The 21,860-nt window shown below is 40.3% G+C and overlaps 1 protein-coding gene across 2 annotated transcripts in view; it reads right to left on the reverse strand.

Annotated features, from left to right (window-relative positions):
* Positions 1-20,863, reverse strand: part of GAREM1 (GRB2 associated regulator of MAPK1 subtype 1) — a 207,074-nt gene extending 186,211 nt beyond the window's left edge. For both annotated transcript variants that reach the window (XM_054460293.2, XM_054460292.2), the window contains exon 1: positions 20,740-20,863. In XM_054460293.2, coding sequence (XP_054316268.1) covers positions 20,740-20,860 — 121 coding nt within the window. In that variant the 5' untranslated portion in view covers positions 20,861-20,863. The remainder of the gene's footprint in view (positions 1-20,739) is intronic.
* Between the last annotated feature and the right edge of the window lie 997 nt (positions 20,864-21,860).

Here is a 21,860-nt window from a genome sequence, read left to right on the forward strand (position 1 = left end):
GAAAGATGGTACCTCACCCTGTTGAAAGTTGGGTGTCGCCATGGGACTTACCACTAACAATGACATGTAAGAGGGATACCAGGTGCATCACTTCTCAACAGAAGCTTTAAGGGGCCAGGGCATGATTTACCATATTCTGTCTTTCCTCAACAACTGTGGTAATCCCAGCACTTTGGAAGGCTGAGGCAGGAGAACTGCTTGAGCCCAGGAGATTGAGACCAGCCTTGGCAACACAGGGAAACCTCTTTTCTATTAAACACAAAATAATAATAAATTAGCCAGGTATGGTGGCACACACCTATAGTCCCAGCTACTTAGAGGGGCTGAGGTAGGAGAACCACTTGAGCCTAGGAGGCTGAGGCTGCAGTGAGTCATGATCGTGCCACTGCACTCCAGAGCTGGATGACAGAGTGAGACATTGTCTCAAACAAAAACAAGAATGAAAACAACCGTGGAAGCACAAACTGAGGCATTTAGGCCTGGGATCCTCAATGAGGATGATGATGGAGAGCAGAGCCCCTATCCCCCCACCCCCAAGCCAGCTCGTTTCGTCTCAACTGTGAAGACCAGAATTATTCTTTCTTATTCCCACAACTATTCTAATTCTTCAAAATTTCATGCAGCACAAGTGAGCAATAAACCCTTGCTATTTTAAACCAACTAACACTTTGGAGTTGTTCCTGCCACCTAATCTGGCCTACTCTGCCTAATACACTCACCTGCAACCCGCTTCTCTATCTCTGATAAGGGCATTAGCACCCAAGCCAGTAACCTCAGGACTATTTAATGCTTCCCTCTTCCTCATATTCCATTATCCAGTTATTAATCCTGGAAATCTTACCTTATAATATTTCCCACTCACCCTGCTCCACATTCCCACAAATCTAGTTTTGCCTAGAGGCCCTCTTTCTCTTTGATTATAAACCCTACAGCTTCCAAATACTGTCTAATTCCAAACTTTTTCTGCTTTAAATGATCTTCCAAAATGACCAGAATAACCCTTATTAAACAAACAAACAAAAAAAATCTGGGCCTTTCCCATATTTATAGCCCTTCAGCACTTCCCACTGTTTGTATAACAAATATTGGAGGGCCATGTTTGCAAATAGGCACTGTGCTAGGCACCACAGGAATGAGGATGAGCCATTTGCCTGGACAATGATCTTCAACATGATGCAGTGACAGAGCCAGCTACAGAACGTTGCTTGATACTAGCATTTAGTAAAATACTGAAATCTGTGACAAAAGGTATTTTTAAAATAAAAATTAGAGTTAAATCAAGTTAGAGTTAATCCAAGTTCTATGAAGACTTGACTTTCACTCATATTCTGACATGCTTTCTCGAGAAGGAGGAAAGATGGAGTTCATCATTAGCTAGCCAAGACGTGCACATGGCCCAAGATTCTGCATCAAGTCCTTCCTGAGACTCTACTCATATTAGGAGCTTACATATTATTATAACATACATCACTGTAGTTTGTTACCCATTTTTATAATAGAGTTCATCAAATTTAGGACCCCAGTGAATTCTGTTGCAATCCATTCTGTTGTGACACCATCTGTCACTTGTGTCCCGGAAGGGGAAGGGAAGTTAAGAGCCACCAAGTTAGCTAGAGGAGAAAAGTCAAACGTCAGTATGTTATGGCTCCTCAAAGTCTGTTTCCCAACTTGCCCTCCCCTAACATGCCTCTGTTCAGGGCATTCCAAACCTTTGTCAGGCCACCATTCCCTCTTTAAAACCTGGCAAAATCCTACTCATTCAACAACTAGTTCAGTGATCAATTAACGTTTTCTATAAAACCTGTCCCAAGAGTTGTCAGCAATATTAACTGGCCTCTGGGTTGAAGCATTTCCTTGCTTATCACATGACAGTATTTAATTGTCAAAGAACCTACCTACTCAGTGGGCCTCTGAACTCCTTGAGGATGAGTATCACATGTATTCATCTTTGTGCACCTAGCCCTTGTTACTGTGCTTGTACAGCAGCAGGCACATGCTCCACAGCTGTTAAATGAATAGCATTGTGGAAACCACATACCATACTCCCACTTACCCATCAGCCTATTGATGAATGTTAGGGGAAACTGTTACTTTGAGGATCCAGAGAAGGAGGTTTTATACTTATAACTTCTACGTTTGTTTTTTTTTTTTTTTAAGAAACTTGGCATGTTATTAACTATAGGGTAGCAAAACTTATATAGGTATGTATGTGTGTGTTTACACGTGGGTGTGTGCTTCAGTATGTGTCTTTAACAGGTTTACTGTGACTGTTTGTATTAGTCCATTTTCACACTGCTGATAAAGACGTACCCGAGACTGGGTAATTTATAATGAAAGAGGTTTAATAGACTCACAGTTCCATGTGGCTGGGGAGGCCTCACAATCATGGTGGAAAGTGAAAGGCACATCTTACGTGGCCACAGGAAGAATGAGAGAATGAGAACCAAGCAAAAGGGGAAACCTCTTAAAAAACCATCAGATCTGGTGAGACTTATTCACTACCACGAGAACAGTACGGGGGAAACTGCACCCAGGATTCAATTATCTCCCACTGGGCCCCTCCCATAACATGTGGGAATTAGGGGAGCTACAATTCAAGATGAGATTTGGGCGGGGACACAGCCAAACCATACCACTGCTATAATAAACTACCACAAACTGAATGGCATCAAACAATAGAAAATTTATTCTCTCACAGCTCTAGAGGCTGAAAGTCCAAAACCGAGCTGCAGGCACAGCCACACTTCCTTTGAGGGTCCTAGGAGAGATTCTGTTCCCTGCCTCTCCTAGCTTTCGGTGGCTCAGGTAAGCCTTGGTTTGTGGCTGCATTACCCCAATCTCTGCAACCATCGTTACCCTGCCTCCTTTTCTGTCTCAAATCTCTGTCTGCCCTTCTCTCATAAGTACATTGTCATTGGATTTAAAGCCCACTCCGGTAATCCAGAATGAACTCCTCTTAAAACTGTTAATTACATTTGCAGAGATCTTTTCTCAAAAGAAAGTAACATTCACAGGTTGCAGGGATTTCGATGTGGACAAATCTGCCAGCAGGACCCCCAATCAATCAACTACACTGTGTGTGCACATGCCTGTGTGCATGTGTTGTATATTGTACAAAGAAGAATCCTTAAACAAGGCTCTATTGAACACCTACATGTTACCAAGGTAACACAGTTTGGAAACTGTGTTAGGTGCTGGGGACACAATGATGAACATGAAAGACATAATCTCTGCCTTCATAGAGGTCAGAATCTATAGGGAGGTGGGGTGAGTATGAAAATTAAGTTATTCTTTAAAGTTGGAAAATGTAATATGAGAAAAAATTACACTATGGTTGTATATAATAGTGACCTCATCTTACCTGCTGTTAAATGAGTAAGCTAACACTTTCTCCATTAGGGATGGATGGTTCAGGGAATACTCCTTGATTTTCAGTTTACATTATCTCCCACCCTGTATTGGGACATTCACAAAAAGTCCTTGTTTCATATGTCTGCTTTGCACATTGAATTATTGGACCCAAAGATACTCCATGGCACTACCACAATTCATACAATTTAGAATGCCATCACTTGCAAGACAATCACTGTTTGACAACCACCGAGACAGAACACTGCTGATAAAACTATGTCATGCCATTAACTATAAGACACATACTGATTTCAGACACATGAAAATGTACACCTTAGAATCAATGAAATATGTTAATTTCCATTCTGAAATATATTCTTACAATACATCCAGACAAATTAACAGCTTCTGATTAAGTAGTATAGCCAAATCTCAATGATTTCCCAGCAAAATTTTAATGCTGAATTGGCTTCGCAAGCCTCAGAGTATTTTTCAACCTCTTTCCATCAGGCTAATATATGTAAATATAATTCACTAAGTCTTAAAAGTAGGACATATTCTCATATTCTGGGTCTCTTCCAGGCTTGAGATAGTTGGAAAAGTCAGAGACTGAGAAAGAACTGTAAATTCCTTGAGCAGGAAGAGGCTGCTGGAATCATCACTTCTTTCCTTGCCCACAACCTGCTAAAAAAGTCAGATTGTAAAGAACAGAGTGTGTGCACCCGTGTGTGTATTACTCAGGGAAGCTTGTAAATACCTTAGGGATTGGCTGAAGTATCCCAACAACTCTGCAGATGAGTCATTCAGACAAAATTTTTGATCCATCTGTTGGAACATCACACCAGATCATGTGAACTGTGTGAAATGAACAGTGCAAAGACAAGACAGGATCCCTGCTCTCTGCTCTTGGACAGCTTAGAAAGACAAATATAAAAAGGGAAGTAATAAAACTTTTAAACACACACAACTCCAACCTAATAAAGTCTGCATGGAATCCAGGATCGAGGTTTTGTTATAATCTTACACAAAGGTTATGTAGTAGACAAAATCTCAGGGACTAATCTCACACTTGTTTCTTCTATATTTATTCATTCTGGGTTTTGACATTAAGATGTAAGATTCACATTGCCCTACATTGTTTTTTTCTAAAATGTAGATTTCATTCTGGTCTTTGCACGTGAGATTAAGAGGAAACAGGAAGATAAGGCCATGACAAATTGGGGGAAAGGTAAACAAAATGTAAGGGAAATTTAAGAATTTTTAAGTGGACAGATGTAGGTCATTATGGGATTTCAAAGAGACACACATACACTGAGAACAGCATGTGAAAGTTGCCCCTCCTACAAAAAATAATGGGGGAAATACACTCTCAACTAAGTAATCAAGCTGACTGCAACTTGCAAATCCTTCTTAAATTCTGAAACACACACACGCACATACACACACACTTACTTGAACAGCAGCTTTGTAAAGTATCATTTTAAAAGCAAATTCTTCCCTGGAGAAAACTTAACTGCCAAAGCATCTGGACTATCCTTCTAGAAGGCATTTAACAAGTTACTATCACTTCAGAGACTCACCAGGGTACACTGGCTTCAAAATGCATTTAAATTTTCTTCAGAAAAACACATATCAGACCTCTCACAGCCATTGGAGAAGAAGGATAAGTCAAGATCAGGAACAGTTCTAGCTACAACTTCACTTCTTTAGGAATAAAATAATTGTTTTCCAATTTCATTAACTTTATGTGTTCTTGGAATACAGCCCAAGGTAGTCCCTGAAAGAAAGGTGTTGCTGAAGTGTTTTTCTACTACTAAAAGAGTAAAATAAGTTTGGCAAAGATAGTTCATATCAGGAATAAACAGGTCTTTGAATAAATGGGCTGGCACAACAGCCTGGAAGAAAAAAAAATCTTACATCATACGCAAAAATTAATTCCAGATGGACTAAAAACAAAAAATATTAATCTTCCTACAAAATCTTAGAGACTACATGTACAATCTAGGTGTCGGGGGACCTTTCTTAGACAGGATTGAAAACAGGAATAAGAGACTTCTCTGTATATGTGAAAATTTAAAACTCTTAAATGGAAAAATGTAGATTAGGTCAATTGACTGGAAAAATGTAAATAAGAGAAAATATTTCCATTATATACAGATAGCATCTAGAAATTGACAAGAACAAGCCAACAACAGAAAAACCAACAGAAAGTATGATTTTAATCCATAGAAGAGCAAGTCTGAGTGGCGAACATATATATAAAAAGAGAGCCCCCAAAATCACCGATAGTCAGGGAAATGCAAATTAACGCACCAATAAGATCTTTATATCCATTACGCTGGCGAATATTTTTTAACACATTATAATAACTATGGTTGACACAGATTTGGAGAAATGGTATTCTCACACATCCATGATAGAAATGAGAATTGCTATGGACTTTTTGGATAGCATTCTGGCAGCATCTATTAAATCAACTCCACTTCTGTGAACTGAGTTTGACTGGGATGCAAAACAATCATTTTTCCCCTACATTTTTTTCCTAAAATTATTTAGTTTTGGTAATTGCATAGGAAATGAAAAGAATCAGGAAAACAATGTTATCAAAAATGTTTTGGAGAAGTGAAACTTATTAGAAATCACAGAATTCTACAGAAACAATGAACAAATGAGTGATATGTACAGGAAGGTTTAGTGAAGTATAATTCACAGAGGCCAATAAAAGGAAACAAACTGAACTCCTGTCAATAAAAGAGTGAGTATTTTCACATCACGGAATATTATGCAGTTGTTATGAATTTCAATTATACCAGATGATTTAGAAAGATTCCCATAAGTGATATAAGCAAGAGGCTGAAAAGCATTTGTCATATAATCCCATTTTTATGGAACAATGACAGAATGCTGCATGTCTCTGTATGTATATGTAATAGCGATGTAAGATTCTTTGAGTATGAAGAAGATATGAAGAACATGCACTGGACTGTTAGAGTGGATTACATTTGGATTACGTAGGTGGGCAGGTTTGGAGGAATGGGGTCTGTCATGAAGGAAGGAAGTTTGTTAAAAAGTAGCTAAAATGCCACTATTATGTAAAATTGTGTGTGGGGGGTCGGGGAGAGAGATTGTGTGTGTGGGGAGAGACAGAGAGAGTGTGTGAGAGTGTGTGTGAGTGTGTGTGTGTGTGTGTGTGTGTGTGTGTGTGTGTAGAAAGAAAGAACAGAGAATGAATCAAAATGTTGGTGGTTATATCAAGACTTCAGAATACCTAAGTTTTTAAATAGTTTTAGGTATTCAAATTCTTCATAATATATATGTTTATAATCAGAGGGGAATGAAGACTACAAATAGTATTCATACTTAGTTCATACATTTCCTCCTTCCCAACTCCGCGGCCTCTGCTTAGCAAGAAACTCTCCTCCGATAACACACATTATTCAACTGTACACAATCTACTCAGGTAAGTATCTTCCCAATTGAGTCAAGGGGGAAAAAAAAAGAAACAGAAGATGGGGGAGGGGTGAGTAAAATTCACAGTCTACCTGATCTACTATAAAGTTAATTTGAAGCTTCTTTGGTGTGGCACTAAAAGATTCTCTTAAAGCTATCTTGTTATTTCACTTTTAGCAACTGCCACCTCAACACTGATAGATACAACTATTTATAGAGTCCTCAGGTGCTAAATTGGCAGAGTGATGCGTACTTTATTTTTTATTATTATTTTTTATTATACTTTTAAGTTCTAGGGTACATGTGCACAACGTGCAGGTTTGTTACATATGTATACATGTGCTCTGTTGGTGATATGTACTTTATTACCCATCAACCCCTGGATCTATGTCCAGAGAGAATTAAACTGGACTTTTAATTTCTCTTCTCAGTCATTACAGTGAAGTCAATATTTACACAGATATTCAATAGAAAAAATGAAATGACATTCAAACTATCACATGTGCTTCTCCCCATGTCTGGAAGTGATCTGTGAATTTCTATTATTTATTCACTAGTGTCTGTACATAGATTCTAAACTTCAACAGACTCTGAAGTTGTTGTCGTCTACCTCTTATCTAATTACCCCAAATGTGGCACTTCAGTTTATGTATTACATGTAAAAATAATTAAATATTTTTACAAACGTGTCCATTTACTTATTAATATTTAAAGCCAAAAAGTGACAAATTGTTCGTCAGCTTCGTTTCATGCAATGCACAGGAATTTATCAACAATGAAGTCTCCTTGGGGAACTCTCCGTGAATGGAACACAAATATAACTATATTTGTGAACACACAACACGGTTTTATCAAGATTTTCATGAGACTATTTGATTTCATACAATGCAAGGGAATTCTTTCAGACGACAGTTACAATACAACAGTGAACATATCATATTTAAATCCAATATCCAGGTTGGTTAAGAAAAGTAAATGAATCACAATTATTCGATTTCAAAACAAGAGGTAATATCTATTAATACTTATGAACATTGACTGCTGAAGACAAATAAGTTAAAAAGTAATTAACCCACATGAAACCGGAAGATTATTTATAAACATCCCATAAAAAACTAAGAGAAATGTATAGGAGGAGATTTTATTACAGGAGATTTGAAAAAAACTCTACCAAAAAATTGAACAAAGGGCTCAGGAAATTCACAAACAAAATATGATATTATTGAAGCTATTCTACTATCGAGCAAAGAAATACAACGTTTTAATTATCTAAACTAGAAAGGCAAAAAAAAAAAAAAAGAACTATGATATTCAATGATACACAAAATCATGGGCTTACTCACCCACTGCTGAAGGTAGAATCTTTCCTGGATGCAATTTAGCAATAAATACCAACATTCTAAAAATAATGAATTTTGAATAATCATCCCACTTCCAGGAACCCAAAATAATAAAATGATGTAAAACTGACACATTTAAGTAAAAAGTCTCAAAAACAGGACACTCAAAACAACTAATATCTCACAACAGTCAAATAAATAATAGTTGATTGGTAATAACAGAATTCCATTCAGTCACAAAAGGTCTATTTCCAAAGAATATTAATAATAAAGGAAAAGGCTCAAGATCTAATGTAAATTTTAACAAGCAGTTTTATACACAATTTGGTCTCATTTATAAATGTATTTTTGATTTACATCCCATGCCTGCATAATAGCAAAATGTTGGTAATGGTTATATAACAAGTTATACAATATCTGGAATTAAAGCTGATGTTCATTTTTGTCTTTCCTTGTCTGTATTTTCCAAGCTCTCTATAATGGTGATATTTTGTGGGGGAAGAGTAAATACTATTTTTTAAACACAACCACAAAGCCTCTCTGACAAAAGGAATAGAGCAGGAAAAAAAGCACCTCTAAAAAAACTGGACAACTAGGCTGGGCAGTGGTGTGCCTGTAATCCCAGCTACTTGAGAGTTTGAGGCAGGGGGACAGCATGAGTCCAGGAGTTTGAGACTGCAGTGTGCCATAAGTGTACCTATGAATAGCTACTGTATTCCAGCCTGGGCAGCACAGCAAGACCCCATCTCTATTTTTTAAAAAATGGGCCACTATCATCATTGTGTGTATCAAATTAGAAGGTTGGGTGTGATGGCTAGCACCTGTAATCCCTGAATTGTGGGAGGCCAAGGTGGAAGATCCCTTGAGCTTAGGAATTCAAGACCAGCCTGGGCAACACAGCTAGACCCTGTCTTTATCAGAAAAATAAGTGGCTGGGCATGGTGACTCACGTCTATAATCCGAACACTTTGGGAGGCTGAGGCGGGAGGATCACTTGAGGTCAGGAGTTTGAGACCAGCCCGGTCAACACAGTGAAACCCCATCTCTACTAAAAATACAAAAATAAGCTAGGCATGGTGGCTCGTGCCTGTAATCCCAGCTACTCTGGAGATGTCAAGGAGTTAGGGCCCAATGTATGGCTATTTTAATAAGTTTGTTAGTAGGAAAAAAAAAGTGAAGAAAGCATCACAGCAACAATCTAGGTGGCAGAGGCTGCTGAGTGTATCCCAATATCTGATGCCCCCTTTTCCTGCAGTAGGAACCCCTGGGCATTATACCCAGTTAAAAGACTTCAGTTCCTGCCTTCCTGTACTCCCATATAGAAGTGTTGAAGTGCTGACCAAATGAGACGTAAGTGAACTGCTGTGCAGGACAAGTGGTAAGACACAGCCTTTTGCCCTTCTTGTTGTATGGGATGTAGACATGACAGCTAGAGCTCCAGCAACCATCTAGGACCATGACGTTTTGAGAGTGAAAACTACTTGCAGAAGACAACAGAGCAGAAAGAAAGAGTCTAGATCCTTCATTCTGTGGAACTGCCCTATCAGTCCTGGACTACATATCTTCAGACTACTACTATATGAAAACAAAACAAAATAAACTCTCCGTGTTGTATAAGCTGCTATTTTTTTTTTCCATCTATCTTACACACAACTGAAATTAACCTTAACTGATGTCCCTGGCCATGATGAGGCTGTGAAGATTCCCTCTGATCCTATCTTCTCTCAGTGGCTGACTTCCTCTTAACTGGCCCAAGACAGGACCAAAATAAACAGAAAAAATAAGAGTAGAATCTCTTAATAAAGCTTTCTGTTACTTGTTATTTATTTTTAAATAAGTAATCTGAACCTCCTAAAGTGCATGCTCTCTCTCACGCTCTGTCTCTCTCTCGAAACAACCAATTAAATAGTTTTTAACTTAGGTCTAGTGCTTAATTGATTTTGTGGGTCAGTGGTCAAAGGTAAAAAATGAATCTTGCATTATTTTAAAAATCTGAAACAGGCTAAAAATGAAGATCTAGGAGCATAAACTACTGGGGACCAGAAATGACAATGTTAGTTTTTTTATTCAAACAAACCCTTACTTGCCCATTGCTGCTAAAAGAAGACAGCAGCAATTCAAAATGAGAATCAATCATGGAATATAGCATCTGCACAGACAGCTGTCCTGGGGTTATTCAAGTGGGCCTCCTCAGGTATTTCATTAATCTTTTCTTTAATGGATGACAGACTCTGTTACACCGAGTGCTTTCTAATTACCTAACAGTAACAGATATGTTTTAAAATTTCAAAAACAAACATTTACCCTTTTTCTGGTACTTTTAGATATTTAAACTGTAGTCCTGCTAGGAAGGCAAATTTTCATTTCTAACATCCTGAAGTCTGATAATTGAGAAAACTGTCATCTTATTTAAAAAAAAAAAAAAAAAAGTCTGACCAAGGAAATTTTTCTCTACTAATTGGAGAAAAAACAACAACAGAACACAACTCATTTTAAATCTTCCCAGGGACACTTACATAAGCACTGCTCATAGAGAGTTACATTCCTCTCAACACTATATAACCAAGCTTAATCATAACAATTTACTACATATGTTAAATATTAACTAAAGTGTCTTCATAACTATAAAGAATTCATACTGCATTTTAAATTCAATAACTTGGTATTTATTAAACAACCATAAGGTCATCAAAGCCCACGTGGTATTCAAATACTTCAAACTAGGTTAACAATTAGCAGAATCAATTAAAATAACTTGCCCTGTAATTGTAAAGCAATTCACCCACAGAACTGGAAAGGAGCTTCAGAACACTGTTTTTTTCTTCTTTTACCACCATGTAATGCTCCCGCACGGCATAAAAGGAAACTCATTGTCTGGGATTCAGACACTACTGTTTCAAGTCAAACTTGGGGCTATTCTAGGAAGATGACAACTGTACCAAATTAGCAGTTGTAGTTTTGTAACATTATTTGAACCAAGTGGCTTGTTTGCTTAGAAGTAAAATCCGTGGTGCCCAGAGATGAGAAGATGGATAAATGGTAAGCTGACTATGCCATCAGGTCTTTGTTAAGAGTTGATTAGTTTCTAAGATTTATGGCATTCTAGTCCATATACTCAGGAGTCATATGAAGAGCATGATAATACCAAAGATTAAAAATCCAGTGACATGGAAACACATAATACGTAAAGGAGACATCTTAACTACAGAATGAAAAGAACTAGCAAAAAAGTGAAAAATCGAAAAATGAGTTGTACTTTCCAGAAATACTTTATTTAGAATGTGGGTAACTAATGGCCCTAAGAATCATTATTTTATAAATCATGATAGTCTCTGTTTTTCCTTCTGCTAATATTAAGACCTGCCATCTTAGTTCCAATGTATATATTTAAAAATATAATGTCTGCCTCAAATGAAACAAAAGTGACATTCTATTTCAGACTTGCAGAGCTCATACACTGCCATAGTAATATAGATATCTTGGACCTTATAATTTTTAATACTGAGATTTGCTCATTCATTTATTAAATGCTTATTGGGTGCTTTCTACATGCCAGGCATTGTGCTAAGAGCTGAAAATGGTAAAAATAATTTTAGATACCTCTAACCTGAAATTCAAGTAAGCAATTCTTATGAAACTGGGAGTAGGGGTACGGCAGGGCGGCAGGGGAGGCGTTTCATGTGGAAAGGTCTGAAAGAGTTCATCCTGCCAGGGGTGGTGGCTCACAGCTGTAATTCCAGCACTTCGGGAGGCCAAAGCAGGCAAATGGCCCTATCTCAGGAGTTCAAGACCAGTCTGGGCACACGGCAAAACCCCATTTCCATACAAAATACAAAAATTAGGCAGGTGTGGTGGCAAGTGCCTGTAGTCCCAGTTACTTGGGAAGCTGAGGTGGGAGGATCACCTGAGCCTGGGAGTTCAAGGCTGCAGTGAGCCATGATCGCACCACTGCACTCCAGTCTGAGGGACAGAGCAAGACTCTGTCTCAAAAAATAAATAAATAAATAATAATACTTTAGCAGGTATTTTATATTTTACAAAAACAATACATAAACCAGAAATAAAAGTTACTTTTCCCATGGCATATCATAGCTGGTGTTGTTAAGATTGACAGTCCTGCTGAAGATGCGTGGGGAGTTTATGAGTCTTCCTAGAACCGGCAGCTCAGTAAGTGAAAAGACAGATACCTCAGGAATCTCAAACAAAAATAAACGAGTTTACAAGCTGGTCTACAAGAACTTGCTATTTCAGTAAGGCAGCCAATGAGTGAAAGAGACTAAAATACTCCCTCTTTAAACTATAATACAGTTGATCACAACAGTCAACCCAGTTTTCCTTTCAGAAATGAACTTAATGTCTTAAGATTTTTATAGACAATGTGGATACTCATTTCAGTTGACACTTATTTCCTTTGAATATACACCTAGTAGTGGGACTGCTGAATCACAAGGTAATTCTATTCTGAATTTTTGGAGGAACCTCCATACTGTTTTCCATAATGGCTTTATTAATTGAAATTTACACTCTTACATTCCCACCAACAGTATGTAAAGGTTCCCTTTTCTCCACATCCTTGCCAACACTTTTGTCTTTTTGATATCTTGTGTTTTTGCCATTCTATCTAGAGTAACAGCGATCTCACTGCGATTTTGATTTGCCATTCCTGATTAATGACGGATGTTGACCATTTTTTTCATATACCTATAAGCCATTTGCATGTCTTCTTTTGAGAAATGCCTATTAAGGTCTTTTGCCCATTTTAAATAGGATTATTTGTCTTTTTGCTATGAAGTTGAGTTCCCTGTACTCTGGATATTAACACCTTGTCAGATACATAGTTTGCAAATATTTTCTCCTATTCTGCAAGTTGCCTTTTTGCTCTGTTGATTGTTTCCTTTGTCATGCAGAAGCTTTTTAGTATGATGTAATCCCGTTCATCTATTTTTGCTTTTGTTGCCTATGTATTTAGGTCTTATCCAAAAAATCCTCGCTTAGTCCAATATCATAAAGTGTTTCTACTATGTTTTCTTCCATGAGTAGTTTCATAGTTTCTGGTCTTACATTTAAGTCTTTAATCCATTTTGAGTTGATTTTTATATATGGCATTAGATAGGAGTTCAGTAATAGATGATAGATAGGGGTCCAGCAATCCCACTATGGGTTATATATAAAAAGGACAAGAAATCAGCATGTAGTGAATATAGCAGTGGCTACCAGAGACTGGGGAAGGCAGAGAAAAGCGGGGCAACTGGGGGAGGTTGGCCATTGCGTACAATGTTACAATTAAACAAAAGGAAGAATAAGTGTCCTACTGCACAGTGGAGTGACTACAGTCAACAACAGGGTATTGTATATCTCAAAATAGGTGGAAGAGAGGATTTTATATGTTCCCACTACAAAAAAAAAAAAAGATAAATATTTGAGGTGATGGATATGCTAATTAGCCTGATTTGATCATTACATAATGTGTACATATATTGAAACGCCACATTGTACTCCATAAATATGTATTAATATAATGATTGTGTCAATTAAAAATTAAAAAGTTATACTTTTTAACTAGAATATGTAAATATTCACCTTACATTCAAGATACTTGTTTTCCTTTCTAAATGGATATTACAGTACTGTTCTCTGGAAAAAAAATAAAAAGACTTTCAAAACAGCCTTCTTACTTGAAAAAAAAGACACTGGAAGAGCTATCTGCAAATCTTGCCCTGTGGGTCTAGGTTTATCACTGTCCACTGCCTGCTACAATGTCCTCTCCTATTCTTTTCTCATCATTTTTAGGCACAGCCAATAATCAGAATAGGTCAAAACAGAAAGAAAGTGAAAGTATACCATATATCAATGAAAATTAAAGACAGTTTTTTAAATCACTTTTTTTTTTTTTTTTTGAGACGGAGTCTTGCTCTGTTGCCCAGGCCGGGGTGCAGTGATGTGATCTCAGCTCACTGCAACCTCCACCTCCCGGGTTCAAGTGATTCTTCTGCCTCAGCCTCCGGAGTAGCTGGGATTACAGGCAAATGCCACCACACCCAGCTAATTTTTTATAGTTTTAGTAGAGACAGGGTTTCACTGTGTTAGCCAGGATGGTCTCGATCTCCTGACCTCGTGATCCGCCCGCCTCAGCCTCCCAAAGTGCTGGGATTACAGGCATGAGCCACCGTGCCTGGCCTAAATCACTCACTTTGTGTATAACATTATACTAGGCACCTCTTTCCTGCTAACCATTATACAACTATAGTTACAAAAAAATGATCATCCATCAGTGAAAATAATGATGAGTATGTGGTTAAAAAAAAAAAAAAAAAAAAAAAAGGCTGGGCATGGTGGCTCATGCCTGTAATCCCCGCACTTTGGGAGGCCAAGGCAGGCAGATCATTTGAGGTCAGGAGTTCAAGACCAACCTGGCCAATATGGTGAAACCCTATCTCCACTAAAAATACAAAAATTAGTTGGGCGTGGTGGTGCATGCCTGTAAGCCCAGCTACTCGGGAGGCTGAAGCAGGAGAATTGCTTGAACCCAGGAGATAGAAGTTACGGTGAGCCAAGATTGAGCCACTGCATTCAGCATGGACGACACAAAAAGGAAAAAAAAAAAAAAAAAGATGAAAGTGTCTAAGCTCACTGTTTTGGTACCATTTGGTAAAACTCACCTGTGATTCTGGATTAAATTAAAAGTTCCTGGCCAGATGTGGTGGCTCAGGCCTACAGAGTCCCAGGTACCTGAGAGGCTGAGGCCAGAGGATCATCTGAGCCCAGGAGTCTGAGGGCAACCTCAGCAACAAAACGAGAACCCATCTCTTTTTTTAAAAAAGAGAAGTTCCTTTCCAAACTCCTCCAGTCCCTCTGAAGCCCAATCTTGGTTAGATTAGTCAGTTTATAACACTTTCTGTCTGATAAAGACCTTTCGCCACCTTTCTATAACCTGTGGATTACCAGATCAATAACCCGGAATACTCAAAACGAAACACACTCAAGTCACCCAGAGCATTTCTCTCAGCTTCTTCTGTACAAAGACAATAAACCCCGCTGCTATCTAAATGATATGCTATACTCTGAAGCCTCCCTCAACTGATCTGTATCTCTACTACAGCCATCTCACACATGTATTTGACATATATTATTGCATTTAATTCCTATAATAAGTAGATACACAAGAATGTAAGCACCACAAAGACATACAGTTTTGTCTGATTTGTTCAGTGCTATAGTCCCAACACCTGTAACAGGGCTTGTCACATAGCAGGGGCTTAGTAAGTGTTAGTTGACTGAATAAACAATTTACTGAATGAAGAATAGGGGCAAGTATAATGTCTAGTTTTCCTACATGGGAAAACTACAAATCAAAGGGATTACAAGACCTGACCAAGCTCCAAATCCAGTATTCTTTAAATTATCATTCCCCCCACCCTGGCCATGTGTACTCTCTTAAAATACACAATGCCAGGAGAAATGAAGCCACAAGATAAACACAGAACATCTTCCAAGAGCAAAACTAAGTTACTTTGGGAAAAATAAAAGAAAAGAAAAAGAAAAAAGACATCAATTACAAAGTAGATTTTGAGAACTTACTTCAATTTCAATGATAAAACATGGATCCGAGAAAGACCTTTGACGCTTACAAACAGCCACTTGGAGCCTCCCTGGGGCCTAAGTGTCCATGCTTTTGCTCCTAGAGGTCAGTAAATGATAAAGTTGCAGAAGCCTCTGAGCACAAAGTAAGGACCAAAGTTCCCACAGTCCCAACACATCCGAGACTTAGAATCTGATCTGATTCCTATGCACAGCCAGGAAGGAGAGACGGTCACTGCTCCTGTTCTACCTACTTAGCAGTCTCCTACTCCTTTTCCTCCCTCTCCCTGCCTTTCCAAGCAGCCTTGGTCTTCCTTTTCCTTTCAGCAAACAGGGCCATTAACACATCTTTTATTGTGCTAGACCAGCATTCTTTAAGCTGGGGTACATGTTTGAGGCAAAGCTAACACTTCCCAAGGGTCTCATCATCACAACTGTAAAGGAATCAGTTTCTACATTTGAAATTTCCAAACGTACTCTTGTTTAAAAATTAATGGGCTTGGGTCCACGATTGCATTGGACATCCATCCTGTGATGACCTTCACTGAGATGGAAGGAAGCTGTCGTTCAACATCTCCCCTTCACAACGGTTCTTCACTCACTTTACAAAAGTAATGCACTTGTACTACCTTCTCTACATCTTTCTAAGATGCATTGCCCAAGGGTGAAAAGACCTTGGGTAGAGAAACAAACAAAGGAACAAAAATATTGACTCATGTTGCAGGGTGAAAGTCTCCACTATTTAGGTAACAACTATTTCTGTTAAGTCAGGTAATTTCCAATTCTTTGTTTTAAAAAACAACCAGAAATCATTAAATATTGAAAGTCTTATGATCAAAATAAATACGAAATACTGGATTTCAATCTATATACTTTTTTTTTTTTGGTTACAGAGAGTATGGCAGAGTGATCAATAGAACACTTTCAAGCATAAAAATATATTACACTGAGATAGAATTCTATACAGCGGAAGAGAAATGGAGTAAGAATTTAAAGAGATAAAGAAAAGGTGTAAAATGCTTACTTTCAAAAGACTGATTCTTGAATCTTATGAATTTTTAAACAAATGATATTAGAAATCAAATATATATTTTACTAGAGTTTTTAGAATGATGTAATACTTTAAAATATTAATAGTTACAATATTCTGAGAAATTACATCCCCCGCAAGCATTTAAACTTAGGATGAAAAGTTTTAGCATTTAACTGAAAAATGTGCTTAGGGACAGAGTTTCACCAAATCTTTTAGGAGGTACAGAAGAAAAAGGTTGTAAGAATGCTACTCTAACACAAGCCTTCAGGGTCTATCCAAGATTAAATGAGGAGGAGAGAGAAAATGAACAATTTCCCACCTATCCAGTTTTAAGTGAGGATGGTTGGGGGTGAAGTGAGGATTAGTATTTTCTCCATCCTCTCCTTGGTCCTAAGCACATTTGCTGAACCCAGTTCTACAGTCAACAGTTTATAAGACTGATGATCAATCAGTTTAAATATCTGATCTTAATTGCATTGCTGACTGGCCTTAGACTTTAGCTGATGAGACACATCTCATCAAATCTCCCAAGGAGAATTGCTAGAGTACCTTTCTTTGGGTTCTCCAGAAAAACTTATGGGGTAACATTTATAAAGGCTCAATTATTTTGTATTTATCTTATCATACAAAGGAAAATTTCACCATCAAGGATGTAATATTGAACACATCTATCTACCTGTCACTTCAGGAGTGGCATGTATAATGCAAAGAATTGGAGAGTTCTTTACATATTGTGTAGTGAATATTCTTAGGATAGCAAATGTCCTGAAGAGTCATCTCAACAGACACATCTACATTACTAGGCCCTCAAACCCCAATGTTTTCTTTTTTTCTCCTGTTCTGTAACCTCTTCTTCCCCACTGCCTCTTGCCTCTTTTCAGCCACTCCTTTGGGAAGCAGAAAGTCGTATATATGATGGATGAGGCCAGCACTTAATTTGGTGTCTACACTGTTTTTAAAATATTGACTTTCCAGTCCTCAAGCTCTCAGAGAGACAGTGAACCTATTTAGAGCAGATGTCAGAACGACTTCAACTCTTCTCTCCTTTAGTACCAGGAGGTAGCCCAGTTTGAGATAAGAGGTCAGTCTTCAGAGTCAGAAGGTCGGCTGGAAATTCCACTCCACCATTTACTAGGTACGAGTCTTCAGGCAAGTCAATTTTTCTGAATCTTAGGTTCCTCAAGTTCTTAAAAATTGTGTTGCTGAGGATTTGAGACAATACATATTATGCATCTAGAAATGTACCAGCCCATAGTAGGCTTCTGATAATCAATAGTTGTGAAATTAGATTTTTCAATGTTCTTTAAAAATTATTTTAAATTAGCCAATAATTTCCTCTTGGCATAATGTCAACAAGTGGCATGTTTTTCAATTTTGTCCTAGTCTCTTTAAAAACAAGTGATTTGGAAAATGACTACCTTTCATGTCTAAGTATAGGGTAGGCGTGTGCAGATGTAAAATGTACCTGCAGTACTAAAACTGGGGAAAAGGCAAACACAGGATGGGGACAACACAAAACTTAAGATTTCACCTATAACATTTATAAATATGCCAGCCTGTCCTCAACCTGTCCTCAACTGTGTGAAACATGTTTAAAAACATGCACAGAATCTATGATTGACTCTTTTAAAGTCTACCCAAATTAAACTGCTAAAACAACACTTTCCCCAATCAAATTAGTAGAGAATTTTTTTGTAAATACTTAATATTTTCAGGATGTGGGCAGACTGATACTATCACAATGCTCACGTTGCTGTAAATGAGGATTTCCTTTAGTCTCTAAAGCAATTTGACAATGTGTATCAAGGATTTTAATAGGACTGACATGCTTGTTCAGCAAAGTAGAAATATATTCTAACCAAAATACTCCCAGATGTATGTACAGGAGTATTCATTATATCACAATTTTTAATAGCACAAAATAATATAGCTTAATAATGTCCACAATAGGGGATGAAATTACTTGGTATAGCTTAGCCCATGGACTCTTTGGCAGCTATTAAAAATCATGTTAACAAAAATATTTAAATGAGATGGGATTGTTAAGTGAAAGAAGCAAGGTATAAAGCAGTATCTGGCAATGATTCCAAATTTGTATGTGCCACTATGATTCTCAAGCGGCAATAAGGAAATAAGAGAAATTTACAATGAAGAATTGGAATTACATGTAGTGATCAAAATCCATTCCACAGCTTGAAAGGACACAGTGTTAAGACTTGCTACCCACGTCCTCATTTTAGAAAGAAGTGTGGGATGAGTACACTGCTGATTCAGATCCTTTTTATGAATGGCAGGGATAGAAAAGTGGGAAATAAAACTAAAAGTCATGTCTGAAAGTGAGATATTCCACCCCTTTAAACTTTCAGTTTAATGAAGCTTTTGAGTGGCTTTTACACCACATGCAGCAATGCTCTCTGCCTAGCTAGCAAATGTGGCAGTGTGCAGAGATGAGAGAAGGTAGGAAAAGGTAAGGACTCACAATCTTCCAATATACACAGTTTTGGAGGAGGAAATGAAACGCTGTGAAAACAAACACACACACCAATTCAGGTCTGCAAATGCTATTTAAAGCACACAACATTTTCCCACCCTCACTCTAAGTAGAAACGCCTCAACACACCACCTGTGCGTCCCATCCCCGGCCCCCCCCCCACCCCGCCGCTTCAACAGCTACTGTGATCTGCACTTCGTTACTAGTTTTAAAACTTCCAGCTTATTCCCAATGCACCCTACTACTACCAACAATCAAACGAGGGGAGGAAGCAAGCCAAGATTGTTTTCCAGCTTTCACGAACTTTCCTGCATTTATTTTTCACATCAGATATACAAATGTCTAATCAAACCCCACAGATAAGAAACAGAATAAAAACTCCTTTGTATATGTATACATCTCACGTTACCCACTCTTTTACGCCAGGAAACAAGGAGTAACCCTAGTGCCTGTGACTCGAAATGACATCTTTCTGCTTAGTGTTCTTCTGACCTGGCCTGTGTAGTCACAGCTCTGTCTGCCTGCCTGCCAGCCTGGGCCCGGGTACTTCCACAGCTGCCCCACAGCAGGGCAGGCTTCTTTCTGCAAACAGTCTAAAATCGCATGACGCCAAAGCCCACTGAAGTTATGATGAAAACAAGAGAAGACCAAACACACCTAAATTGCCACCTTACATGTCATCACTCTCAAACTGAAAGGTGTCCACTTGCTTGACAGTATGCGCAACTATGTGTTTGCAGCTGTCACACCGCAGAATAAACAGTTGGGGGGAAGGAGTTGGGTGGGTTTCTGGTGGTCAGTTTCAGGAAATACACCCTTCTTAGTTCTGAGCTCAGGTTCCGAATCAATACGTTTTGGTGACTTATTTTTTTTTTCCAGACTGGAAATGCGCTAACCTAATAATTAACCTTAAGCATACCATCACTTCTGCTAAAAACATTTTCTACACACAGCCCTAAATTACTTTCAGTTGGGTTAAACAAAACAGACAAGCTGTAATACAAGGTCTCGGAGAAATGTGATCCTCTTCAATGGTCACCCAGGAGCTTTTCCTCTTAAATCTGTTTGGCGGGGGATGGGGGAGATAGGGAGGAGAGCACCCAAATTAAGATGCCACCCGGAGCACAATGATATTCTCAAGAAAGTTGCCTAAGATAACTCTTCAGGGTTTCCCTGGTTGAGTAATTCTTGCAGGCGGGTGGGGAGGGATCGCTGGCGTCCAAGATTACGATCTGCAGAGGTCTCTCTATGTTGACTTTTTTTTAGGGCGTCCTTTTTAATTATACTGCAAGGACTCCGATTTCCACCTCCCTGTCTGCTGCTGGCGGGAGTTGAGAGCAACGCGCCAGGGCTGCGGCAGCCGCTCGGGCCAACTCCGGCGCTCGGGGGCGGGCAGCCCACTCCCCGCGGGTCCCACCCTCTCCAGCACACGCGCGCACACCCGCGTAGAGACGGCTGTCCTCGCCCGTCTGCCCCGCGCCCCAGCTGGGACTCACCGTTGTCCAGCCGCGCAATCTGGGGCAGCCGGTAAGTGCTGACCAGGAGGTCGAGCGGCACGGCCACCGAGCTCCACTTCACATCCTTGAGGCTGCAGCCCAGCGAGGGCGCCGGGTCCATCTCCCCCGCCGCCGCCGCCGCCGCCGGCACCACCCGCGCCTCGGCGGCCGCCGCTGCTCGCACTCGCGGTCTGGGGCGCGCGGGAGGCGCCAGGCAGCTCCGGCCGCGGGCAGCCGGGGGGCGCGGCGACTGGGGCGGCCCGGAGGGAGGGGGCCGGCGCCCGGCTCAGCTGCCGCTGCGGGGCATGGCTGGGGCGCCCCGCGTGCCCTCACGCCCGGAGAAGACTCGGAGCAGCCCCGCGGCTGCGGGCGGCGGCGGCGGCGGCGGCCCGGGTGGCTGCGGCGGCTCCTGTTCCGCCTCCTCCTCTGGCCCTGGGTCTGCAGCTGCGGCGGCCGCTCGCTCGCCTCCTTCTCTTCTTACCCCTCCTTCCCTCCGCCTCGAGCGTGTGAGGAGGAGTCGCGGGTCTGAGAAGCGCCATAGCAGCGCTCCCAGCACTGACTAATCAACAAGGTGCGAGCAACGCCTGCGCAGCTCTGGGAGACACCGCCTCCGCCTCCCAGGCGCCGCCCGCTCCGCCCCCAGCTCGGCCTCCGCCTCCCGCAGCTCCAGCGGCCCGGCAGGCTAGCGTCAGCTCCCCGGCCGGGGCCGCCAGCGTCCGCGGCTCGGCGCGCTCTGCAAGCTTTAGCTCTCGCTCCCCCGTCCGACCGCTCGGGCGCCCTGCAGACTCGCCGGGTGCCGCTGCGCGCCCCGACTCCTTCCCCGCTCAGGCCAGTCCCCGGAGCCCGGGAATTGCCGAGCGAGCTCAGGGATCGCTCCCTGAGTCGTGGTGTCGGGCACCGTCCGCCTCCACTCCCATCCTGGCAATGCAGTGGCTAAATACAGGGCACAAAAGAGACCTTTAGTGGCTCTCCCTCTTGCTTCCCGGTGACCCAGACTTCGGTCAGAAGAGTACCACAGCCCAACGGGGCTGCGGACAGCAGGCGTGGAGCACGCCTTGGCGTTTCCCTTCAACCCTACTCCTCTACCATCGGAGCTGGAAATGACTCCCACCAGTCTCAGC

Source organism: Pongo pygmaeus, chromosome 17 (genome assembly GCF_028885625.2).
Source record: "Pongo pygmaeus isolate AG05252 chromosome 17, NHGRI_mPonPyg2-v2.0_pri, whole genome shotgun sequence".
NCBI lineage: Eukaryota > Metazoa > Chordata > Mammalia > Primates > Hominidae > Pongo > Pongo pygmaeus.